This window comes from Salvelinus alpinus, chromosome 8, assembly GCF_045679555.1.
Source record: "Salvelinus alpinus chromosome 8, SLU_Salpinus.1, whole genome shotgun sequence".
Classification (NCBI taxonomy): Eukaryota; Metazoa; Chordata; class Actinopteri; order Salmoniformes; family Salmonidae; genus Salvelinus; species Salvelinus alpinus.
Genome location: NC_092093.1, coordinates 58,762,961 through 58,790,894, shown reverse-complemented (window position 1 = coordinate 58,790,894; position 27,934 = coordinate 58,762,961). Strand labels below are relative to the sequence as shown.

At 42.8% G+C, this 27,934-nt stretch overlaps 1 protein-coding gene across 1 annotated transcript in view; it reads left to right on the top strand.

Moving 5' to 3' along the window:
- The window catches only part of LOC139583363 (laminin subunit alpha-1-like), a 109,209-nt gene that overhangs the window by 16,828 nt on the left and 64,447 nt on the right, over window positions 1-27,934 (top strand). Inside the window, exons 2-6 of the mRNA XM_071414351.1 lie at window positions 1,969-2,139; window positions 2,359-2,471; window positions 23,338-23,580; window positions 24,300-24,479; window positions 25,865-25,954. Coding sequence (XP_071270452.1) covers window positions 1,969-2,139; window positions 2,359-2,471; window positions 23,338-23,580; window positions 24,300-24,479; window positions 25,865-25,954 — 797 coding nt within the window. The remainder of the gene's footprint in view (window positions 1-1,968; window positions 2,140-2,358; window positions 2,472-23,337; window positions 23,581-24,299; window positions 24,480-25,864; window positions 25,955-27,934) is intronic.

The following is a 27,934-nucleotide window of genomic DNA, read 5'->3' as shown; positions in this document are numbered from 1 at the left end:
TGGAAGCTCATCAAAAGTAGGACCCATTTTATGATGCTATTTCATATATCTGTCGAACTGTGTACTATTAGTTTTGGCGCCCAGGTTTTGGGCACTATCTCGCCATAACGTAAGCCTTATGTCGTAATGAAGTTATTTTTAGAATTCTAACACTGCGATTGCATTAAGAACTAGTGTATCTATCATTTCCTATACAACATGTATTTTTTTGTAATGTTTATGAATAGTTATTTGGTCAGAATAGGTGAGAGTCTAATAGAAATATCCGCACATTCTGGGAAAAAGATGCTACGTTAGCACAATGTATAACCACTGATTTCAGCTCTAAATATGCACATTTTCGAACAAAACATAAGTGTATGTATAACCTGATGTTATAGGACTGTCATCTGATGAAGGTTTATGAAGGTTAGTGAAAATTAATATCTTTTGCTGGTTTATTCGCTAACGCTAACGTGCCTATTGCTATCGCTAACGTGCCTTGATGAATGAATGCGGTTGTGTGGTAGGCTATTGTAGTAAGCTAATATAATGCTATATTGTGTTTTCGCTGTAAAACACTTAAAAAATCGGAAATATTGGCTGGATTCACAAGATGTTTGTCTTTAATTTGCTGTACACCATGTATTTTTCAGAAATGTTTTATGATGAGTATTTAGGTATTTGACGTTGGTCTCTATAATTACTCTGGCTGCTTCGGTGCTATTTTTGATGGTAGCTGTGATGGTAGCTGCAATGTAAAAGTGATTTATACCTCAAATATGCAAATTTTTCGAACAAAACATAGATTTATTGTGTAACATGTTATAGGACTGTCATCTGATGAAGTTGTTTCTTGGTTAGTTTGGTTGGTTTTGTGCATGCTACCTGTGCTGTGAAAAATGTCTGTGCTTTTTTGTATTTGGTGGTGAGCTAACATAAATATATGTGGTGTTTTCGCTGTAAAAAAAATTAAAAATCGGACATGTTGACTGGATTCACAAGATGTGTATCTTTCATTTGCTGTATTGGACTTGTTAATTTTTGAAAGTTAAATATTTCTAAAAAAAATAATTGGAATTTCGCGCTCTGCCTTTTCAGTGGAATGTGGGAGGAGTTCCGCTAGCGGAACGCTGGGGCTAGACAGGTTAACGATACCTACATGTACATACTACCTCAATAAGTCTGACTAACAGGTGTCTGTATATAGCCTTGCTACTCTTTTTTCAAATGTATTTTACTGTTGTATTTCTTTACTTACCTACACACACACACACCTTTTTTCCCCGCACCATTGGTTAGAGCCTGTAAGTAAGCACGTGACAAATAAACTTTGATTTGATTTATTAATCATGACCAACAGGCCTTTAAAGTTTATACTTAAGGTTAAAAAATAATACAATTATAATCATCTTATAATCAGACCTTGGAAACGTGCAGATTTTCTGACTTCTTCAGTTTAAAATCTGTTACCATAAGCCTCCTGATATCTCTGTAAGGAGACAGTGGTGGAGAGATGCTTTGGGACAAAAGGCCTTGTAGCCCAGAGGGTCTGAGGGTGGTAATCACAGAGCAGCCCACAACAGCACCCATCAATGGTCCATGTAAACACGTGGGCGGAGTGTGGGGGAATGGGGGGGGGGCTCCTCAAAGACATGCCCTGCAGACAGAACACAGGAGAAATTATGAGGATGGGTCTGAATTGGTGGTGGGAGGTAAGGAGGGGTTGAAAGGGAGCGATTCAACTCCTCTTTTGTGGGGGTGGTGTGTGTGTGTGTGTGTGTGTGTGTGTGTGTGTGTGTGTGTGTGTGTGTGTGTGTGTGTGTGTGTGTGTGTGTGTGTGTGTGTGTGTGTGTGTGTGTGTGTGTGTGTGTGTGTGTGTGTGTGTGTGTGTGTGTGTGTGTGTGTGTGTGTGTGTGTGTGTGTGTGTATAAACAGACCATGTGTGTGTCGATGTCATGGTCTTAAATCCTACTGGGTCTCCCCCAGGTCTCTTCCCCGCCATCTTCAACCTGGCCAGTAATGCAGAGATCACCACCAACGCCACCTGTGGAGAGCCTGAGCCAGAGATGTACTGTAAACTGGTGGAACACGTACCAGGACGACGCATCCGCAACTCCCAGTGTCGGACCTGTAATGCCCAGAGTCAAAACCCCAAAGGTACTGGAGTTAGGACCCTCTGGGCGTAGGGAGAAGGCGGAGAAGGGGAGGGGAGCAGTGTCTTGGGGTTTAACTCTGTTATGCCTACTGGCTAGTGCTTCAGACAGTTTCACTTTCTACTGTCCCACTATCTTTGAGTTACAGCATCTGTCTGAAATACTGTACTCCTTGCGTGGATTCCAGGCATTCATTTTATTGCTTTCTCTTGATTTTATGCAGAGCAACATCCAATCACCAACGCCATTGACGGCACCAACGGGTGGTGGCAAAGCCCCAGCATTAAAAATGGCAGACAGTTCCACTGGGTGACCCTCACACTAGATTTACACCAGGTAGGAACCTCCAGGACTGCAATGTCACTGGTTTAACGCTGCTTTCTTTAGCTACGGGCTGTGAACACACACACACACGGTCACATGATTCCCAGATAATGGTTAGTTAGTGTGTGTCTGTGGTCTGTACACTTAGAAAAAAGGTGCTATCTACAACCTAAAACAGTTCTTCAGCTGTTCCCATAGAGGAACCCTTTGAAGAACCCTTTTCGGTTCCAGGTAGAACTATTTTGGTTTCATGTAGAATCCCTTTTGGGTTCCATGTAGAACCCTCTGTGGAAAGGGTTTTTACATGGAACCCAAAAGAGTTCTACCTGGAACCAAAAAGGGTTCTACCTGGGTTCTCCTATGGGGACAGCCAAAGAAGCCTTTCAGAACACTTTTTTCTAAGAGTGTAGTTCAGCAATCAGGAAACTGACCCTTGAACCCCACCACTGTGAGACCATACCTCCACTCTCACTCACTGTCTCCTCAACACTCCACTATGGCCTTTACACAGTTACAGGCCGCGGAGGCTACTGAGGGGAGAACTGTTCATAATAATGTCTGGAAATCACATGGTTGATTCCATTCCATATGCTCCATTCCAGCCATTACTATGAGCCGTCCTCCCCTCAGCATCCTCTACTGGTCACAGACCACTGCTAGACCACGACTGCCATGGAGGTCCTATTTACTGCCTGGATGGCTTGTCGCTCCCTCCGTCTCTTTTTATTGCCTCTTCTTTCTCACACTCTCTTGCTCTACTCTTTCCGTCTCACTCACTGTCTTCTACAGTATCTCTCTGTCTCTGTCTCTTTCTCACTCTGTCTGTCTCCCTCCCTCCTTCACCCTGGGGGGTTGACTGAGCTGAGCCAGCTACTTTTAAAACCATTTTTCAACAGGCACTCAAAACAAGACACTCTTTCATTGATCCACACACACACTTTCTCACACGCACACACACACGCACACACATATACACACACACATGTTATGTTCTTCTATCTTCTTGGGGACCTAAAATTTATTTCCTTTCAAAATCCTATTTCAAATCAAATCAAATCAAATTTTATTAGTCACATACACATGGTTAGCAGATGTTAATGCGAGTGTAGCGAAATACTTGTGCTTCTAGTTCCGACAATGCAGTAATAACCAACAAGTAATCTAACCTAACAATTCCACAACTACTACCTTATACACACACACAAGTGTAAAGGGATAAAGAATATGTACATAAAGATATATGAATGAGTGGTGGTACAGAACGGCATGGCAAGATGCAGTAGATGGTATAGAGTACGGTATATACATATGAGATGAGTACTGTAGGGTATGTAAACATAAAGTGGCATAGTTTAAAGTGGCTAGTGGTACATGTATTACATAAAGATGGCAAGATGCAGTAGATGATATAGAGTACAGTATATACATATGAGATGGGTAATGTAGGGTATGTAAACATTATATTAAGTGGCATTGTTTAAAGTGGCTAGTGGTACATTTTTACATAATTTCCATCAATTCCCATTTTTAAAGTGGCTGGAGTTGAGTCAGTATGTTGGCAGCGGCCGCTAAATGTTAGTGGTGGCTGTTTAACAGTCTGATGGCCTTGAGATAGAAGCTGTTTTTCAGTCTCTCGGTCCCGGCTTTGATGCACCTGTACTGACCTCGCCTTCTGGATGATAGCGGGGTGAACAGACAGTGGCTTGGGTGGTTGTTGTCCTTGATGATCTTTATGGCCTTCCTGTGACATCGGGTGGTGTAGGTGTCCTGGAGGGCAGGTAGTTTGCCCCCGGTGGTGCGTTCTGCAGACCTCACTACCCTCTGGAGAGCCTTACGGTTGTGGGCGGAGCAGTTGCCGTACCAGGCGGTGATACAGCCCGACAGGATGCTCTCGATTGTGCATCTGTAGAAGTTTGTGAGTGCTTTTGGTGACAAGCCGAATTTCTTCAGCCTCCTGAGGTTGAAGAGGCGCTGCTGCGCCTTCTTCACAACGCTGTCTGTGTGGGTGGACCAATTCAGTTTGTCCGTGATGTGTACACCGAGGAACTTAAAACTTTCCACCTTCTCCACTACTGACCCGTCGATGTGGATAGGGGGGTGCTCCCTCTGCTGTTTCCTGAAGTCCACAATCATCTCCTTTGTTTTGTTGACGTTGAGTGTGAGGTTATTTTCCTGACACCACACTCCGAGGGCCCTCACCTCCTCCCTGTAGGCCGTCTCGTCGTTGTTGGTAATCAAGCCTACCACTGTAATGTCATCCGCAAACTTGATGATTGAGTTGGAGGCGTGCATGGCCACGCAGTCGTGGGTGAACAGGGAGTACAGGAGAGGGCTCAGAACGCACCCTTGTGGGGCCCCAGTGTTGAGGATCAGCGGGGTGGAGATGTTGTTACCTACCCTCACCACCTGGGGGCGGCCCGTCAGGAAGTCCAGTATTTTACGTAACTCCTAACCCTAAACCTAACCTTAACCTTAACCTGTAACCCTAAACCAAACTCCTAACCATAAATCTTACCACTAACCACTTACCCTTACCCTAACTCTAATTGTAACCTAGACCTCAACCTAACCCCAAGCTTAAAATAGCCTTTGTCCTCATGGGGACATGGGAAATGTTCCCACGAGGGAGAATTTCCCTTGTTTTAGGTCCTCACAAGGATAGAAGAACCAACACACACACAAACTGGGTAATAGACAGAACTGCAGTCACACAGTATATCTCTGGGGAATAGACAGAACTGCAGTCACACAGTATATCTCTGGGGAATAGACAGAACTGCAGTCACACAGTATATCTCTGGGGATTAAACTGAACTGCAGTCACACAGTATATCTCTGGGGAATAGACAGAACTGCAGTCACACAGTATATCTCTGGGGAATAGACAGAACTGCAGTCACACAGTATATCTCTGGGGAATAGACAGAACTGCAGTCACACAGTATATCTCTGGGGAATAGACAGAACTGCAGTCACACAGTATATCTCTGGGGAATAGACAGAACTGCAGTCACACAGTATATCTCTGGGGAATAGACAGAACTGCAGTCACACAGTATATCTCTGGGGAATAGACAGAACTGTAGTCACACAGTATATCTCTGGGGATTAGACTGAACTGCAGTCACACAGTATATCTCTGGGGAATAGACAGAACTGCAGTCACACAGTATATCTCTGGGGATTAGACTGAACTGCAGTCACACAGTATATCTCTGGGGAATAGACAGAACTGCAGTCACACCGTATATCTCTGGGGATTAAACTGAACTGCAGTCACACAGTATATCTCTGGGTATTAGACAGAACTGCAGTCACACAGTATATCTCTGGGTATTAAACTGAACTGCAGTCACACAGTATATCTCTGGGGAATAGACTGAACTGCAGTCACACAGTATATCTCTGGGGAATAGACAGAACTGCAGTCACACAGTATATCTCTGGGGATTAAACTGAACTGCAGTCACACAGTATATCTCTGGGTATTAGACTGAACTGCAGTCACACAGTATATCTCTGGGGAATAGACTGAACTGCAGTCACACAGTATATCTCTGGGGAATAGACAGAACTGCAGTCACACAGTATATCTCTGGGGATTAAACTGAACTGCAGTCACACAGTATATCTCTGGGTATTAGACAGAACTGCAGTCACACAGTATATCTCTGGGAATTAGACAGAACTGCAGTCACACAATATATCTCTTGGGAATAGACTGAAATGCAGTCACACAGTATATCTCTGGGGATTAAACTGAAATGCAGTCACACAGTATATCTCTGGGGAATAGACTGAACTGCAGTCACACAGTATATCTCTGGGGATTAAACTGAAATGCAGTCACACAGTATATCTCTGGGGAATAGACTGAACTGCAGTCACACAGTATATCTCTGGGGATTAGACTGAACTGCAGTCACACAGTATATCTCTGGGGATTAGACTGAACTGCAGTCACACAGTATATCTCTGGGGAATTAGACTGAACTGCAGTCACACAGTATATCTCTGGGGATTAAACTGAACTGCAGTCACACAGTATATCTCTGGGGAATAGACTGAAATGCAGTCACACAGTATATCTCTGGGGAATAGACTGAACTGCAGTCACACAGTATATCTCTGGGGATTAGACTGAACTGCAGTCACACAGTATATCTCTGGGGATTAGACTGAACTGCAGTCACACAGTATATCTCTGGGGAATAGACAGAACTGCAGTCACACAGTATATCTCTGGGGATTAAACTGAACTGCAGTCACACAGTATATCTCTGGGGATTAGACTGAACTGCAGTCACACAGTATATCTCTGGGGAATAGACTGAACTGTAGTCACACAGTATATCTCTGGGTATTAGACTGAACTGTAGTCACACAGTATATCTCTGGGGATTAAACTGAACTGCAGTCACACAGTATATCTCTGGGGAATAGACTGAAATGCAGTCACACAGTATATCTCTGGGGAATAGACTGAACTGTAGTCACACAGTATATCTCTGGGTATTAGACAGAACTGCAGTCACACCGTATATCTCTGAGGAATAGACTGAACTGCAGTCACACAGTATATCTCTGGGGAATAGACTGAACTGCAGTCACACAGTATATCCCTGGGGATTAAACTGAAATGCAGTCACACAGTATATCCCTGGGGATTAAACTGAAATGCAGTCACACAGTATATCTCTGGGGAATAGACAGAACTGCAGTCACAACGTATATCTCTGAGGATTAAACTGAAATGCAGTCACAACGTATATCTCTGTGGAATAGACTGAACTGCAGTCACACAGTATATCTCTGGGTATTAGACAGAACTGCAGTCACACCGTATATCCCTGGGGATTAAACTGAACTGCAGTCACACAGTATATCTCTGGGGATTAGACTGAACTGCAGTCACACAGTATATCTCTGGGGAATAGACTGAACTGCAGTCACACAGTATATCTCTGGGGATTAAACTGAACTGCAGTCACACAGTATATCTCTGGGGAATAGACTTAACTGCAGTCACACAGTATATCTCTGGGGATTAGACTGAACTGCAGTCACACAGTATATCTCTGGGGAATAGACTGAACTGTAGTCACACAGTATATCTCTGGGTATTAGACTGAACTGTAGTCACACAGTATATCTCTGGGGATTAAACTGAACTGCAGTCACACAGTATATCTCTGGGGAATAGACTGAAATGCAGTCACACAGTATATCTCTGGGGAATAGACTGAACTGTAGTCACATAGTATATCTCTGGGGAATAGACTGAACTGTAGTCACACAGTATATCTCTGGGGATTAGACTGAACTGCAGTCACACAGTATATATCTGGGGAATAGACAGAACTGCAGTCACACAGTATATCTCTGGGGATTAAACTGAACTGCAGTCACACAGTATATCTCTGGGTATTAGACAGAACTGCAGTCACACCGTATATCTCTGAGGAATAGACTGAACTGCAGTCACACAGTATATCTCTGGGGAATAGACTGAACTGCAGTCACACAGTATATCCCTGGGGATTAAACTGAAATGCAGTCACACAGTATATCTCTGGGGAATAGACAGAACTGCAGTCACAACGTATATCTCTGAGGATTAAACTGAAATGCAGTCACAACGTATATCTCTGAGGAATAGACTGAACTGCAGTCACACAGTATATCTCTGGGTATTAGACAGAACTGCAGTCACACCGTATATCCCTGGGGATTAAACTGAACTGCAGTCACACAGTATATCTCTGGGGATTAGACTGAACTGCAGTCACACAGTATATATCTGGGGAATAGACAGAACTGCAGTCACACAGTATATCTCTGGGGATTAAACTGAACTGCAGTCACACCGTATATCTCTGGGGAATAGACTGAAATGCAGTCACACAGTATATCTCTGGGGAATAGACAGAACTGCAGTCACACAGTATATCTTTGGGGAATAGACTGAACTGCAGTCACACAGTATATCTCTGGGGAATAGACAGAACTGCAATCACACAGTATATCTCTGGGGAATAGACTGAACTGCAGTCACACAGTATATCTCTGGGGAATAGACAGAACTGCAGTCACACAGTATATCTTTGGGGAATAGACAGAACTGCAGTCACACAGTATATCTCTGGGGAATAGACAGAACTGCAATCACACAGTATATCTCTGGGGAATAGACTGAACTGCAGTCACACAGTATATCTCTGGGGAATAGACAGAACTGCAATCACACAGTATATCTCTGGGGAATAGACTGAACTGCAGTCACACAGTATATCTCTGGGGAATAGACAGAACTGCAATCACACAGTATATCTCTGGGGAATAGACAGAACTGCAGTCACACAGTATATCTTTGGGGAATAGACAGAACTGCAGTCACACAGTATATCTCTGGGGAATAGACAGAACTGCAATCACACAGTATATCTCTGGGGAATAGACTGAACTGCAGTCACACAGTATATCTCTGGGGAATAGACTGAACTGCAGTCACACAGTATACCTCTGGGGAATAGACAGAACTGCAATCACACAGTATACCTCTGGGGAATAGACAGAACTGCAATCACACAGTATACCTCTGGGGAATAGACTGAACTGCAACATTTTGTTGTGTTACAGCCTGAATTCAAAATGGATTCAATAGATGTTTAATTTTACCCATCTAAACACAATACCACATAATGACAAAGATGAGAACATGTGTTTAGAAATGTTTGCACATTTATTGAAAATAAAATACAGAAATATCTTATTTGCCTAAGTATTCACACCCCTGGGTCAATACTTTGTAGAAGCTTCTTTGACAGCGATTACAACTGAGAGTCTTTCTGGGTAAGTCTCTAATAGCTTTCCACACCTGGATTGTGTAACATTTGCCCATTATTCTTTTTAAAATTCTCCAAGCTCTGTCAAATTCTTTCTTGGTCATTGCTAGACAACAATTTTTAGGTCTTGACATACATTTTCAAGTAGATTTAAGTCAACTAACTTGACCACTCAGGAACATTCACTGTATTCTTGGCAAGCAACTCCAGTGTAGATTTGGCCTTGTGTTTTAGGTTATTGTCCTGTTGAAAGGTGAATTCATATCCCAGTGTTCTGGTGGAAAGCTGACTTAACCAGGTTTCCTCAAGGATTTTGCCTGTGCTTAGCTCCGTTCCGTATCTTTTTTATCCTGAAAAACTCCCCAGTCCTTAACGATTACAAGCATACCCATAACATGATTCAGCCACCACTATGCTTGAAAATATGGAGAGTGGTAGTCAGTAATGTGTTGTATTGGATTTGCACCAAACATAACACTTTGTATTCAGGACAAAAAGTGAATTGCTTGCCACATTTTTTGCAGTATTGCTTTAATGCCTTGTTGCTAACAGGATGCATGTTTTGGAATATTTGTATTCTCTACAGGCTTCCTTCTTTTGTCATTTAGGTTAGTATTGTGGAGTAACTACAATGTTGGTCCATCCTCAGTTTTCTCCTATCACAGCCATTAAACTCTGTAACTGTTTTAAAGTCACCATTGGCCTCATGGTGAAATCCCTGAACGGTTATCTTCCTCTCCGGCAACTGAGTTAGGAAGGACGCCTGTATCTTTGTAGTGACTGGGTGTAATGATAAGGGATATTCAATGTCTGCTTTTTTTTTTTTTTCCCATCTACAAATGGTGCCTTTCTTTGTGAGGCATTTGAAAAGATCCCTGGTCTTTGTGGTAGAATCTGTTAGAAATGCGCTGCTTGACTGAGGGACCTTACAGATAATTGTATGTGTGTGGTACAGAGATGAGGAAGTCATTCAAAAATCATGTTAAACCCTAAAATCACGTTAAACCCCTTATTATGTCACTTGTTAAGAATCATTTTATTCCTGAACTTATTTAGGCTTGCCATAGCAAATGGGTTAAATACTTATTGACTAAAAACATTTCAGCATTTCAAAAAAGATATGTATATTGTCACGCCCTGACCTGAGATATCTCTGTTTTCTTTATATTTTGGTTAGGTCAGGGTGTGACTAGGGTGGGTACGTTCGTTTTTGTATTGTCTATGGTTTTTTGTATGTCTAGGGTTTTTTGTATGTCTAGGGCTTTTGTAGGTCTAGGTGATTTGTATGTCTATGGTGGCCTGATATGGTTCCCAATCAGAGGCAGCTGTTTATCGTTGTCTCTGATTGGGGATCATATTTAGGTAGCCATTTTCCCTTTGGTGTTTGTGGGTTCTTGTTCTATGTTTAGTTGCCTGTATGCACTACTCATATTAGCTTCACGGTTTGTTATTTTGTTTGTTTGTTCTGTGTTCATTCTTAAATAAAGAAGAATGTACGCATACCACGCTGCACCTTGGTCTCCTCCTTACCACGGCCGTGACATATACATAATTCCACTTTGACATTAGGGGGTATTGTGTGTAGGTCAGTGACAAACAAATCTCAATTTAATACATTTTAAATTCACGCTGTAACACAACAAAATGTGTAAAAAGTCAAGGGGTGTGAATACTTTCTGAAGGCGCTGTACATCACTAGGGATTAGACTGAATATCTTTCTGGTGCTTAGATGTGTCCCCTCCCCACTTCCTCTTGGGAGTTCTGGCAATTTATATTGACATCAGGAATGCAAAAATGGAACTCATTTGGAGGTAGACATCCCAGTAATTGTTTTCATGTGAAAACACAATCTTCAAAGTATGTGTGTGTGTGTGTGTGTGTGTGGACGTGTTTAACTATTCTTGTGGGGACCAGAAGTCCCCACAACGATAGTAAACTAACACAAATTTGACCAACTGGGGACATTAAGTTAGTCCCCACAAGGTCAAATGCTATTTCTAGGGGGTTTAGGGTTAAGGTTAGAATTAGTGTTAGGTTTAGAATTAGGTTTAGGGTTAGGAGCTAGTGTTAGTTTTCCGATTATGGTTAGGAGCTAGGGTTAGGTTTAGGGTTAAGATTAGGTTTTTGGGTTAAGGTTAGGGTTACGGTTACGGTAAGAGTACGGGCTAGGTTTAGGGTTGGGGGTTAGGGAAAGTAGGATTTTGAATGGGACTGAATTGTGTCCCCACAAGGTTAGCTGTACAAGACTGTGTGTGTGTGCTGCCTCTCGCCTACCTTTCAACGCTCTGTCAGTCTTGATTACACTTCATCCTCCCTCGAGACTTAGCTGATTTTTACTAAGGGAAAATGTGTGAAGACACATGTAGAAACGGGAAAATCAAAGGTTGGGAAAAATCAGGATTACAGACTGATGTTTCATATACAGTGGGGCAAAAAAGTATTTAGTCAGCCACCAATTGTGCAAGTTCTCCCACTTAAAAAGATGAGAGAGGCCTGTAATTTTCATCATAGGTACACTTCAACTATGACAGACAAAATTAGAAAAAGAAATCCAGAAAATCACATTGTAGGATTTTTTATGAATTTATTTGCAAATTATGGTGGAAAATAAGTATTTGGTCACCTACAAACAAGCAAGATTTCTGGCTCTCACAGACCTGTAACTTCTTCTTTAAGAGGCTGTACTCCACTCGTTACCTGTATTAATGGCACATGTTTGAACTTGTTATCAGTATAAAAGACACCTGTCCACAACCTCAAACTGTCACACTCCAAACTCCACTATGGCCAAGACCAAAGAGCTGTCAAAGGACACCAGAAACAAAATTGTAGACCTGCACCAGGCTGGGAAGACTGAATCTGCAATAGGTAAGCAACTTGGTTTGAAGAAATCAACTGTGGGAGCAATTATTAGGAAATGGAAGACATACAAGACCACTGATAATCTCCCTCGATCTGGGGCTCCACGCAAGATCTCACCCCGTGGGGTCAAAATGATCACAAGAACTGTGAGCAAAAATCCCAGAACCACACGGGGGGACTTAGTGAATGACCTGCAGAGAGCTGGGACCAAAGTAACAAAGCCTACCATCAGTAACACACTACGCCGCCAGGGACTCAAATCCTGCAGTGCCAGACGTGTCCCCCTGCTTAAGCCAGTATATGTCCAGGCCCGTCTGAAGTTTGCTAGAGAGCATTTGGATGATCCAGAAGAAGATTGGGAGAATGTCATATGGTCAGATGAAACCAAAATAGAACTTTTTGTTAAAAACTCAACTCGTCGTGTTTGGAGGACAAAGAATGCTGAGTTGCATCCAAAGAACACCATACCTACTGTGAAGCATGGGGGTGGAAACATCATGCTTTGGGGCTGTTTTTCTGCAAAGGGACCAGGACGACTGATCCGTGTAAAGGACAGAATGAATGGGGCCATGTATCGTGAGATTTTGAGTGAAAACCTCCTTCCATCAGCAAGGGCATTGAAGATGAAACGTGGCTGGGTCTTTCAGCATGACAATGATCCCAAACACACCGCCCTGGCAACGAAGGAGTGGCTTCGTAAGAAGCATTTCAAGGTCCTGGAGTGGCCTAGCCAGTCTCCAGATCTCAACCCCATAGAAAATCTTTGGAGAGAGTTGAAAGTCCGTGTTGCCCAGCAACAGCCCAGTTGAAAGTCCGTGTTGCCCAGCAACAGCCCCAAAACATCACTGCTCTAGAGGAGATATGCATGGAGGAATGGGCCAAAATACCAGCAACAGTGTGTGAAAACCTTGTGAAGACTTACAGAAAACGTTTGACCTCTGTCATTGCCAACAAAGTGTATATAAGAAAGTATTGAGATAAACTTTTGTTATTGACCAAATACTTATTTTCCACCATAATTTGCAAATAAATTCATTAAAAATCCTACAATGTGATTTTCTGGATTTTTTTTTCTCATTTTGTCTGTCATAGTTGAAGTGTACCTATGATGAAAATTACAGGCCTCTCTCATCTTTTTATTTGGGAGAACTTGCACAATTGGTGGCTGACTAAATGCTTTTTTGCCCCACTGTAAATATATATGTTCTGTCGTTGCTACTCAAGAGAGTTGTCAAGACTTAACACTGTTGTAGCAGTGAGTGATGGAAATGTATCAGGTGCTGAATACACACTATATGACAAATTATTCAAGATGTTACATTATACATGATCATACAACAATAATCAATGACATTTATTTATTAAGCCCTTTTTATATCAGCCGATGTCACAAAGGGCTGTACAGAAACCCAGCCTAAAACCCCAGACAGCAAGCAATGCAGATGAAAGGCCAGAACCTAGGAAGAAACCTAGAGAGGAACCAGGCTCTGAGGGGTGGCCAGTCCTCTTCTGGCTGTGCCGGGTGGAGATTATAACAGAACATGGCCAAGATGTTCAAATGTTCATAGATGACCTGCAGGGTCAGATAATAATAATCACAGTGCTTGTAGAGGTTGCAACAGGTCAGCACCTCAGGAGTAAATGTCAGTTGGCTTTTCATAGCCGATCATTCAGAGTTAGAGACAGCAGGTGCGGAAGAGAGAGTGTCCAAAACAGCAGGTCCGGGACAAGGTAGCACGTCCAGTGAACAGGTCAGGGTTTCATAGGGTTTCATAGCAGAACAGTTGAAACTGGAGCAGCAGCATAACCAGGTGGACAGGGGACAGCAAGGAGTCATCAGGCCAGGTAGTCCTGAGGCATGGTCCTAGGGCTCAGGTCCTCCGAGAGAAAAATAGAGAGAGAATTAGAGGGAGCATACTTAAATTCACATAGGACACCGGATGAGATAGGAGAAATACTCCAGATATAACAGACTGACCCTAGCCCCCAATAACTATTGTAACATAAATACTGGAGGCTAAGCCAGGAGGGGTCGGGAGACACTGTGGCCCTGTCCGACGATACCCCCGGACAGGGCCAAACAGGCAGGATATAACCCTACCCACTTTGCCAAAACACAGCCCCCACACCACTAGAGGGATATCTTCAATCACCAACCTACTACCCTGAGACAAGGCCGACTATAGCCCATGAAGATCTCCCCCATGGCACGAACCTGAGGGGGGCACCAACCCGGACAGGAAGATCACGTCAGTGACTCAAGCCAATAATGCAATATTCTCACACTAGATCAAACAAACATTTTTATTAAGTGATTAAAAGAAAACAAAGTGTGTCATGTCAATAAATGTACATTATTAATACCAGATGTCAAGAACAATATAATAAACCAAGCCAAAATGACTGAGACTTCTCAAAACCAGAGCGGTTGACTTAAAATGGTTTCACGAGCAAAGCGAGACACATCTACATGGAAAAATTAGCTTCTCAATGGGAGGTTTGTCTGACTGAAGTCTCTAAAAACTTCTGATTTCCCATGAGCTAGTGCTAGCCTAGCATCCTCTCCTCTGACATCATTGATACGGTGCTTGGCCTTGGAAAGGAGCTCAGATACTTTGTGTCGCAAACTAACTGCTACATCTCAATACCAACGTCTTCACGTGGGAGAACACTGATTTTCACAACAGTAACATGAATGCAACTGGTGCACTAAAAAATATAAAATTGGCGTTATACTGCATCTAGGGTATATCTTTATTAAAAACGGAAGGCTTTGATTTCTGACGGTTCGAAAGAGGGTTTCATATTAGTTTACAGAGCCACAATGTACTGAACATAAATAAAATATAATAAAAGATCCCAGAAATGTTCCATACGCATATAAAGCTTATTTCTCAGAAATTTGTTTACATCCCTGTTAGTGAGCAAGATAATCCATCCACCTGACAGGTGTGGCATATCAAGAAGCTGATTAAACAGCATGATCATTACACAGGTGCTCCTTGTGCTGGGGACACTAAAAGGCCACTCTAAAATGTGCAGTTATATCACACAACACAATGCCACAGATGTCTAAAGTTTTGAGGGAGAGTGCAATTGGCATGCTGACTGCAGGAATGTCCACCAGAGCTGTTGTTAGAGCATTCATTATGGTGTTGAATGCTGAGCTATTGTCAATGAACAGCATTCTTACATAGGTATTCCTTTTGTCCAGATGGGATAGTGCAGTGTGCAGTGTGCAGTGGGATGGCGATTGCATTGTCTGTGGACCTGTAGTCTCTCAATGCACTTCACGATGACAGAAGTGAGTGCTTCGAGGCCGTAGTCATTTAGTTCAGTTATTTTTGCCTTCTTGGGTACAGGAACAATGGTGACCATCTTGAAGCATGTGGGGACAACAGACTGGGGGGAGTGATTGAATATGTCCGTAAACACACCGGCCAGATGGTCTGCGCATGCTTTGAGGACGCGGCTAGGGATGCCGTCTGGGCCAGCAGCCTTGCGAGGGTTAACATGTTTAAATGTTTTACTCACGTCAGCCACGGAGAAGGAGAGGGGGGTGCAGTCCTTGTTAGCGGGCCGCAACGGTGGCACTGTATTATCCTTAAAGTGGACAAAGAAGGTGTTTAGTGACGTCGGTCCGTGACAAGGCTGGGTTTGTTTTTGTAGTCCGTGATTTCCTGTGGACCCTGCCACATAGGTCTCATGTCTGAGCTGTCCACCTTGTCCCTATACTGGCATTTCGCTTGTTTGATTGCCTTGCAGAGGGAATAGCTACACTGTTTATATTCAGACATACAGTTGAAGTCGGAAGTTTATATACACCTTAGCAAAATACATTTAAACTCAGTTTTTCACAATTCCTGACATTTAATCCTAGTAAAGATTCCCTGTCTTAGGCCAGTTAGGATCACCACTTTTATTTAAAGAATGTGAAATGTCAGAATAATAGTAGAGAGAATGATTTATTTCAGCTTTTATTTCTTTCATCACATTCCCAGTGGGTCAGAAGTTTACATACACTCAATTAGTATTTGGTAGCATTGCCTTTAAATTGTTTAACTTGGGTCAAACGTTTCGGGTAGCCTTCCACAAGCTTCCCACAATAAGTTGGGTGAATTTTGGCCCATTCCTCCTTGACAGAGCTGGTGTAACTGAGTCAGGTTTGTAGGCCTCCTTGCTCGCACACACTTTTTCAGTTCTGCCCACACATTTTCTAAGGGATTGAGGTCAGGGATTTGTGATGGCCACTCCAATACCTTGACTTTGTTGTCCTTAAGCCATTTTGCCACAACTTTGGAAGTATGCTTGGGGTCATTGTCCATTCGGAAGACCCATTTGCGACAAAGCTTTAACTTCCTAACTGATGTCTTGAGATGTTGCTTCAATATATCCACATAATTTTCCTACCTCATGATGCCATCTATTTTGTGAAGTGCACCAGTCCCTCCTGCAGCAAAGCACTCCCACAACATGATGCTGCCACCCCCGTGCTTCACGGTTGGGATGGTGTTCCTCGGCTTGCAAGCACCCCCCTTTTTCCTCCAAACATAACGATGGTCATTATGGCCAAACAGTTCTAGTTTTGCTTCACCAGACCAGAAGACATTTCTCCAAAAAGTACGATCGTTGTCCCCATGTGCAGTTGCAAACTGTAGTCTGGCTTTTTAATTGAGGTTTTGGAGCAGTGGCTTCTTCCTTGCTGAGCGGCCTTTCAGGTTATGTAGGACTCGTTTTACTGTGGATATAGATACTTTTGTACCTGTTTCCTCCAGCATCTTCACAAGGTCCTTTGCTGTTGTTCTGGGATTGATTTGCACTTTTCGCACCAAAGTACGTTAATCTCTACGAGACAGAACTCGTCTCCTTCCTGAGCGGTATGACGGCTGCGTGGTCCCATGGTGTTTATACTTGCGTACTGTTGTTTGTACAGGTGAACGTGGTACCTTCAGGCATTTGGAAATTGCTCCCAAGGATGAGCTAGACTTGTGGAGATCTACAATTTTTTTCTGAGGTCTTGGCTGATTTCTTTTGATTTTCCCACGATGTCAAGCAAAGAGGCACTAAGGTTGAAGGTAGGCCTTGAAATACATCCACAGGTACACCTCCAATTGACTACAATTATGTCAATTAGCCTATCAGAAGCTTCTAAAGCCATGACATAATTTTCTGGAATTTTCCAAGCTGTTTAAAGGCACAGTGAACTTAGTGTATGTAAACTTCTGACCCACTGGAATTGTGATACAGTGAATTGTAAGTGAAATAATCTGTCTGTAAACAATTGTTGGAAAAATGGCTTGTGTCATGCACAAAGTAGATGTCCTAACCGACTTGCCAAAACTATAGTTTGTTAACAAGAAATGATTGGAGTGGTTGAAAAACAAGTTTTAATGACTCCAACCTAAATGTATGTAAACTTCCGACTTCAACTGTATTCCAAGACCTCTTTCCATGGTTAAACATGACACCAACCCTAAGGACACAGGAAAGACAAGTTTGGGACAAGTCTCTGAATGTTCTTGAGTCGCCCAGCAAGAGCCCGGACTTGAACCCGATCAAACATCTCTGGAGAGACCTGAAAATAGTTGTGCAGCGACGCTCCCCATACAACCTGACAGGGTTTGAGAGGATCTGCAGAGAAGAATGGGAGAAACTCCCCAAATACAGGTGTGCCAAGCTTGTAGCGTCATGCCCAAGAAGTCTCGAGGCTGTAATCGCTGCCAAAGGTGCTTCAACAAAGTACTGCGTAAAGGGTCTGAATACTTATGTAAATGTGGTATTTCCGTAAAAGTTCATGTCAATGTTTTTGCTTTGCATTATGTGTAGATTGATGAGGGGGAAAAAACGATTTAAACAATTTAATCCATTTTAGAATAAGGCTGTAACGTTACAAAATTTGGATAAAGTCATGTGGTCTGAATACTTTCCGAATGTACTGTATATGATTATTTAAGCTATATTACGCGTTCTATGTTAAGTGAATAAGTGAAATGCCTTTGGTGAAGACATGCGTTTTTTGGTTTGGTGCCTGTAGCATCCATCTTGATTAGAACCCCCAGTGTGGTTCTTGGCAGACAGTACTAGTATTGACCAGTGTCCAGCAGGAGTTTAAACCCGACAGGAAAAAGTGTCAGGATTGAGATGGGCTAATCTGCCTGTGTATGCCATTCCAGAAAATCACACACACACACACACACACACACACACACACACACACACACACACACACACACACACACACACACACACACACACACACACACACACACACACACACACACACACACAGAGAGAGAGGCCAACCAAGCTCTTTATCCAATTAACAGGCCCCAGCCAAACAAACAGAGGGGACACCATTTGGGGCGGTCTCTTCCGGTGGGCCCGCCTGGCAGCTCATCAAACCCAGTCGAGAGACTTGGCCTACACTGTTCCCTTACACAGTGACAATACTGTCACCACCACCGTAACCATCGTAACCACCCTCTGACAAGATACAACCTCCAAGGTCCTTCCCCGTGTCAACATGTTACGTGACTTTTCAAGACCACACTTCATGTAGACAATGTGGGAAGTGGGAAGGTAGTATGTGATGGGTTGTGATTGGTGATAGGTCAAATCAGTTCAAATTCACATTCAATTGTTGAATTGAACAAATTCTGAATTGGGGGGGGGGGGGGGAATAATTGAAACCAATGGACAATTTCCAAAAATATTCCAACATGTAATTGACCCTGACCCCAACCTTGAAACCACTCTGTGATGTGCTTCATAACTTACAGGAACTGTTATGGTGAAAGAGCCTTGGTGCCTGTGGCTCCCTAACTACACCGGCATCATACTGGCAGATAGACACCCTGTCCTGTCCTGTCCTGTCCTAGCCTCTCTGAGCGCAAGTCCTGTCCTGTCTGGGGCTCTCCGGCCCCCATCGCCCTTCCCCCATCTCCCACCAACACAAAGGACTTACTCATCTCTCCCCTCCAGACAAAAAGGCCTGTTGTCAAATGCCAGCCTCTTTTATGTGATCGAACTCCAAATGTCTGTATTCCTACTTTACTGCCACCACAGCATATCTTAAATGCTTATACTGTCAAAGTTTGGTATTGGTCATGACAAGGCCTGAGAATGTACTGCTTTTCAGTGTCAGAGACACATCACAAAGAGGGGAGCGAAAGGAAATCTTTACACAACACTTAAGAAATTCACCTGACAACATCACATAAAATCAAATCAAATGTGTGTCTTACTGTGGGTCTTACTGTGGGTCTAACTGTGGGTCTAACTGTGGGTCTAACTGTGGGTCTTACTGTGGGTCTAACTGTGGGTCTGTGGGTCTAACTGTTGGTCTAACTGTTGGTCTAACTGTGGGTCTTACTGTGGGTCTAACTGTGGGTCTGTGGGTCTAACTGTTGGTCTAACTGGGGGTCTAACTGGGGGTCTTACTGTGGGTCTAACTGTGGGTCTAACTGTTGGTCTAACTGTGGGTCTAACTGTGGGTCTAACTTATTATCACACACAGATAGTTTGGTCTGTATTGTAACAGGCCAGAGGTTAGGACAAGGTATTTATTAGTAGGTGATTAGTAGAAAGAAGGACAGAGCTCGGCTCAACGTCTGTGGCGGCCATCTTTCTTCAGGGGCCTTGTTTTGGTCCAGCCTTCTTAGCTGTGGGGCTCAGAGAGCAGGATTTTGCTCCTCTCTTTGAGCCCCACAGACACAGCCCCGGCCCAGGGAGAAGATAAACTGGTGAGAACTAGGCACTTTTGTTGGCTTAGGGGCTGATGGGTAATCCCCCGGTCTCTTCCCTGAAGCCTGGTTCCCCTCGTTCCCATTGACTGGGTCCCCCTGACTGTCGCCTTGTTATCTTCCCCGCACAGAGGCGAGTCCGGCTACCCGTTGGGAAGCACAGCTCGATGAATTAATTATAATGTTAAGCCAAATGGAAAGGTGTTAGTAAGTGTATGTGTTTTCATTTTGTCTCGTAGGTCACAGTGTAACCTTTGACACGATTCAGTCATCAAACACAGCAAAAACAATCCACGGCTTGTTTCCATTGGCTACTGGCAGCCAGGTCTGGCTAGCTCACATCACATCCGCCAGCCAGTCACTGTGACCAGGCAGCTTAGCCGAGACATGCCATTACACACAGATTGGGCTCCTACTGGGCGGAATAGGATTTAGTTGGTAACGAACAGTTAAGAGACACAGTGGGAACAACTTTGCCCTCAGCGTCTAGTCATGAAGAGCACTTTGTATTCTAGCCATCACGGTATCTAGCCACGTCCAAAACATTTCTGAAATGTGACACTCGGGTCAGTTCAACAAATGCCTGCACGCTCTGCTATTCTATACCAATGACCTTCTGACATAGATAGTAGCGGCTTGAAATAATTATACATTTGAAATAAGTGATATCTGGTGTATCCTCTGAACTGAGTGCTCTAGTAATTGGCTATTAGTTCAGTTGAGGCACAGAGGCAGCTAGTCCACAACCGTTCAGATCTGTCTCCACGCAGGACTGGAATGTTTGGGAGTCCACATGGATCTAGATTAGGCAGCGTTTCAATCACTAACCCAGCCCGGTCACAGAGTTTGTTCGCCCCGTCGCCCCACGATAACACTAAGCTCCTTTGAGGGAGGTCACTGACACACACACGTACACACGAACACATACCTTTCGCGTTCCACTCTTGCCCCCTATAAACAAAGAGCAGGAAAGGCCCATTGGATTAGACTGGGACAGAGACCAAAGAAAATCTCTGATGACCAAGCTTCCTAGATGAGAATAAAGATGCTTCCTGACAAAAGGATTCTTACAGATTGAAGCCTCAGGGAGAGAAATCTGCAGCTGGAACAGGAATGATAACCTGATAACCTTTTCCCCTGTTCCATCCATCTATCTTGTCTTTCAAGGACAAGGAAACAAACAAACATTCCCATACTGACTAAGGCACTTAGCCAAAGATGTTTGAGGGTCTTGTCTAGCTACCAGAGGCCCATGCAGATGAATAATTCTAGACTGTAATTGAAGGATCAGACGTAACTGAGGGAAGTCTACCAGCTGAGGGGGATTGACATTTAGATCCACTGGAACGACTCGATGTGGCTTTGCCGACGATACCTGCTAACGATTGAGCAGGCACGTCGCTCGCATTCACTCGCTGTTGAACAAGTCATGAATTGGCGACTTGCCAGCAGGTAGATTTACAGCCTCACACAGCTGCTGACAACCTTAAGGGATGGTTTAACAGAGCGGAGGGGGGGCGTCACGCTGATGTGAACATCCTGTCTCAGGTGTCTAGTTTCCACTTATTCCCAGGGGAAACGCAGCGTTGACAAGCCACTAGGAGAAGCCGATAACGGATATGTCAGGTTCTGTTTGTGTGGGGCAGGCTAGACTGTTATTGGTGTCACTGAGACGGTCATAGAGAGTTGGGAAAGAGAGAATGAGAAAGGCCATCCAGGCAATAAATTGCATCTCCATTGCAGTCGTGGTCTAGTAGTGGTCTGTGACCAGTGGAGGATGCTGAGGGGAGGACGGCTCATAATAATGGCTGGAATGGAGCATATGGAATGGAATCAAACACATCAAACACGTCATTTCCATGTGGTTGATATCATTCCATTGACTCTATTCCAGCCATTTTTATGAATCGTCCTCCCCTTAGCAGCCTCCACTGCCTGTGACTGTATAAAGGCCATAGTGGAGTTTTGAGGAGACAGTGAGTGAGAGTGGAGGTACAGTGGTTCCTCCTTTAAAAGTTGCGTCATACTGCAGCACATCTTGTGGGCTGCTGCAGCATTCTATGGCACGTTATTTAATTGTCAGCCATTTTTTACGTTAATGCAAGTTAGTGCTAGTTGGACCACTAGAGGGCAACTTTGAGAAGCAATTGATAGTCTCCCGTATTGGCATTACTAGAGAATTTAAAACCTTTTTTGTAATAACATAGTACATCAGATTGATTTTAAGAAATTTGGCTTAATTAATTAGATTAATATTATGGTGTTTCTATTCTGAGAAAAAGGAAAAAGGAAACCCTCTGGGTTTCTGTTAGTCTGGAATGGAAAATATTGCGCTGTACAACGTGATGGTCGGGAGTAGGCTACAGCATAAGAGGATTGGAGGATTTTAAATTAATACCTAAGGGGCATAACATTTCCACACCCTAATTGTAGTGTAACCAATACTCATTTTGCCTATGGTAGGCCTACAGTATATCTAAACATATGTTTTTCAATGACGTGACTCTCTGCCAATAATTACATTTAGAGGATTGGAGGATTCTAAATTAATATCTAAGGGGCTTTTATATAATTCTAAGTAAATTAATAATAATAATAATAATCGCTTTGTTTAAAAAGTACCGATATTTTGGAGATTTCGTTTTCATTTAACCTAGAGTGAGCTAGAAAAGGCAGTTCTTGAACATGGGGTGAGACATTCTCACTAATTTGTAAATAAAGCCAGTTTGTTATTTAGAATGATTTATTTCTGGAGAAACCTAACTTGATTACAGTGGGGTTCAGGGGAGAGTTTACTGATTACTGAGATACAGACTACATACTTACCAGAGACAGAAGAGGAAGCAAGACATCCCACTCCCTAATTTTTTCTGTTTCAATGGAAATCAATTAACTACAGTAAGCAGACCTTCTATCGCATTGGTGTCTATTGGAGAGCCACCCCCTTAAGCAGACAATGGTAAACGGCCTGAGTAAACTATCTTCATTTATCCACCATCTTTGCTCTAACCGTGTGAGGGGTCATAAGGGGTCAAATTCAGAAAGGTTATAGCCTAGATGCTCTAAGACTGTAATTCAATCAAACTGGCAATTAACATTTTGACCACTCCACATGAACGATGGTTGCAGAGAGTTTGTGGTGCCCTTAACCCCAGAGTGGTTAAATGTTTCGGGACACCGTTATTACGGTTATTACCTGCTGTTCTCTTTGTGCCTTGTCTGTCAAAGACTTCTTTGTGCTCTTATAAATGAAGCCTTGTATGTATGTAAGGTGCACAGCTTGAGATTTCAGTCATGCACAACAAAATGGAGATTCAGGCATATTATGGGTGGGAGAATAACTGTGTGTGTGTGTTCTTTGTACTCACGTTTCATCATTGATTCAGTTAAATATTAAAATGTGTCTGTCTGTGTGTGTGTGGCAACAGATTTTCCAGGTGGCGTACGTCATCATCAAGGCAGCCAACTCTCCTCGTCCTGGTAACTGGGTGCTGGAGCGATCAATGGACGGTGTGGATTACACACCCTGGCAGTACTACGCCATCAGCGACACAGAATGTCTGACCCGTTACAACATCACCCCCCGCCTCGGACCCCCCACCTACAAACGAGACGACGAGGTTATCTGTACCTCTTACTACTCGCGGCTCGTACCCCTGGAGCACGGAGAGGTAGCTATCGATTTATTTGACCTTCACCACAGTGGTCTGAAACTCCCTGTCCGCCCGCCGTATCAGGCTCATGAGCTGCACTTTGGTGGCCCACGGGTCAGGCGTTTGAAACCACTGTTTTACTAGGTCCGAATTTTATTTACAAGACATGGGGCCTGTTCAGGATGAGCAACATTACAGAACTTTCATTGAATTGGGTAGAGAATTGGGTGTGCGCTCTATGTGGCATTCTCTGGTACCTGTAGTCCAGTCAGGGGATGACTCAACTGTCCTCCAGACAATGAAAGCCTACTGGGCTAGTGTCACTCTAACCGAGGCAGAGACGTAATGAACGTCTGTGGTTAGGATACTCTGTAGTTACCCACAGCCCCTGACGGTGCATCTAAGTAGTATAACAAGGAAGGGAGACAAGGAGATGAAGCCACGTCAGAGTGTTGAGATGCACCCCAAAGCTCACAGTGAGATCATCAATCTTTATCTTTATTATGTCATCTCTGCCAGCTGCCTGTTGTCAGACTGACAAGTCAGTCTGTGCGTTATATCAGGGAAAAAATGGCAGTAATACCCTCGACATCTGTTGTTCATTTTTGTCACTAGTCTTTGAGTGAAAACGTGTAAATGATCAACTGCATGCTCATGACTTTGATGTATTATTAAGCTATATTTGATCATGATGGTCCTTTGACATCATTGTCCATCTTTGTCTATCCCCTATTCAGATCCACACGTCTTTGATCAACGGGCGGCCCAGTGCTGACCAACTGACCCCAGAGTTGCTGGACTTCACCTCAGCCCGCTACATCCGCCTGCGTCTGCAGAGAATCCGCACGCTCAACGCCGACCTCATGACCCTGAGCTACCACGACCCCAAGGAGGTGGACCCCATTGTCACCAGACGGGTATGACTAATAGACTTTCATGTTAAAGCACTGCCACTAGCACTCACTGACTGTTCTGTTTTCTGTTTAACTTCTTGACGCACGGAACCCTTTAGCAAGATCATTTTCATCAACAACCGCTTAATTGCAGAGCGCCAAATTTGGGAAAAAAAATGTACTTTTTTTTAATATTCATGAAATTACAAGTGCAATATAGCAAAACACAGCTTAGCTTGTTGGTAATCCACCTGTCGTGTCAGATTTTGAAATGATGCTTTACAGCGAAAGCAATCCGAGTTTATTGATCACTAGACAAAACATTAAGAACACCTAGCAGCCATGTAGATTGGTCACGAAAGCCAGAAAAGCAATCAAATGAATCGCTTACCTTTGATGATCTTCGGATGTTTGCACTCACGAGACTCCCAGTTACACAATAAATGTTCCTTTTGTTCGATAAAGATGTTTTTTAAATCAATAAACCTCCATTTGTTTGGCGTGTTATGTTCAGTATTCCACAGCCTTAGGCAAGTCATCAAGGCTTGACGAAAAGTCCATATAGTATCCGTAAAGGTTGTAGAAACATGTCAAACGTTTTTAATAATCAAACCTCAGGTTGTTTTTAACATCAATAATCGATAATATTTCAACCGGACTGTAAACTATTCAATACTGGAGAGAAAGAAAATGTTGAGCAACCAGTGTCGCGCGCAAGAACTAATGGAGGGACATCCGTCTATCCACTGACGCGTTTTGATAAATCTCGCTTATTTTTCAAAATAAAAGCTTGAAACTATGTCTAAAGACTGTTCACACCCTGACGAAGCCACAGGAAAAGGAATCTGGTTGATATCCCTTTAAATGGACGAAAGGCAGGCAATGGAACAGTGATTTTTCAAAATAGAAGTCACTTCCGGTTTGGATTTCCTCAGGTTTTCGCCTGCAAAATCATTTCTGTTATACTCACAGACAATATTTTGACAGTTTTGGAAACTTTAGAGTGTTTTCTATCCTACTCTGTCAATTATATGTATATTCTAGCATCTGGACCTGAGAAATAGGCAGCTTACAATGGGAACGTTATTTTTCCAAACATAAAAATTCTGCCCCCTAGCTTCAAGAGGTTAATTAAGTTAAACAGTGTGTTTAAACAAATTGGTCATTCATTCAAAATACGTGGTTTGAGCGTTGCCTTGAATAACTTTGTAAAAATGTATATTTAGCATATTTATGGTTGGTTTTATCAAAAATGCTATTTGCAGCTGAACGTCTGAAATATTAGTTGATACGTCATTTGTCATTTCTCCTGGCTGATTTGAATGTTATAACTTGATTGGCTTTGTATTCCGTTGAAGTCATGTCTTTCTAACTTGATTGGCGTTGTATGTTTGTGTTTCCTTGTGCAGTACTACTATTCAATCAAGGACATTTCAGTGGGTGGGATGTGCATCTGTTACGGACACGCCCAGAGCTGTCCTTGGGACCCTGTTGCCAAGGTAACACCAGGCCGTATTCAGTTTTGCCCATTCAGGTTCGGTGGCTGTCATTCAGCTTTTGTTTAATAATGCAGAGTGTATAACTGATTTACTGCCTTTCACATATTGTGTGTTAAACATTTCACATTTTGACTAAATTAAGCTCCTCTTATCGGAGTCAACATTCATTCATTGCTGATCTGTTGTAATTACTGTACACACTTAATATAAAGAGTACTTTTATATCAAATTTATGCAATGCACGGTAGTAATACTTCTTTCTTAGAAATATATTTGCCAAACTAATTTGTTTTATAAAGTGAAATAAGCAATCCCAGCACCCTCGCCCCTATAGTCCCTGGAGGAATGGTACGGTCCAACATTTGCTCAGTTGAATTGGTTGCCTTCCTCATTAAGGGCGAATGTCAAGTTAACGCGAGGATGAGAAAGTAAGTGCTAAGGCCCTAATTCCCACTACAAGAGATGGAAGGAGAGTGTGAGGAGTGGAATGCCGAAAGAGATTTCTACTTTTCAATTCACATTACATCCTTACCTCACCTTGCCAACACAACATTCTTGGTCCGCAGCTCAATTTGACCATAAATATCACAGTAGCTACTAGCCGGTAAGCACAAACTATTTAACAATCTGAGCAACTTTTGTTCTTTAACATATTACACTATTGAATAATGCAACCAAAGCATATTACACTTAAATAATCCAACAATTCACAAGCATGTGCAGACAATTAAAGGGTTTAGTCTCTTGCCGTACACATTAAATTAGCTGTCAATACACATAGCTAGCTAACTAACAACATACTTCATGATCAAGTAACATTAGCATATCAATAATTGACCCCTCCCATACGAATGTAAAAGTATTGTAACATTACCAGATAGTGTCATTCATATTATAAACTGGATGGTTCGAGCCCTGAATGCTGATTGGCTGACAGCCACACCCGTGCCTTGCCTAGCTTGCCTAGTTAAATATAGGTTAAATAAAATAAAAATAAATTATTGCTTAATTGTAATATAGCTAGGCTACACAGCTAGGTAACTTTAGCTAGCAAGCTAGCTAGCTAAAGAACATCATTTCTTCATCCTTCTCACATCAACGTGGTGGCTGTTAGCTGAATGTTGACATTTAGCTGAACCATAGCTACACTGTACAAACATATAAATATCACATCTAAAGTGTAAAATAAATGTATTTAAAAATAAAAGATCCCAGAAATATTTCAGATGCACAAAAAGCATGTTTCTCTCATATATTGTGCACAAATTTGTTTACTTACCTGTTAGTGAGCCAAGATAATCCATCCACCTGACAAGTGTGGCATATCAAGAAGCTGATTAAACACCATGATCATTACACAGGTGGACCTTGTGCTGGGGACAATAAAAGGCCACTCTAAAATGTGGAGTTTTGTCACACAACACAATGCCACAGATGTCTCAAGTTTTGAGGGAGTGTGCGCTTGGCATGCTGACTGCAGGAATGTCCACCAGAGCTGTTGCCAGAAAATGTAATGTTAATTTCTCTACAATAAGCCGCCTCCAACGTCATTTTTGAGAATTTGGCAATGTGTATGCCGTCGTGAGGGAGAGTGATTTGCTGATGTCAACGTTGTGAACAGAGTGCCCCATGATGGCGGTGAGGTATTGGTATGGGCAGGCATAAGCAACGACAACGAACACAAATGCTTTTTATCGATGGCAATTTGAATGCACAAAAATACCGTGACGAGCTCCTGAGGCCCATTGTGAGGCCCAGGTGTCTGTGACCAATAAATGCATATCTGTATTCCCAGTCATGTGAAATCCCTAGATTAGGGCCTAATGAATTTATTTAAATTGACTGATTTCCTCATATGAACTGTAACCGCGTAAAATATTTGAAATTGTTGCATGTTGCGTTTATATTTTTGTTCAGTATAGATAGGAGTGCTTAGGCTTATACTAGCGTATTAAAGTTACGTTAGAACAAACCAGGATT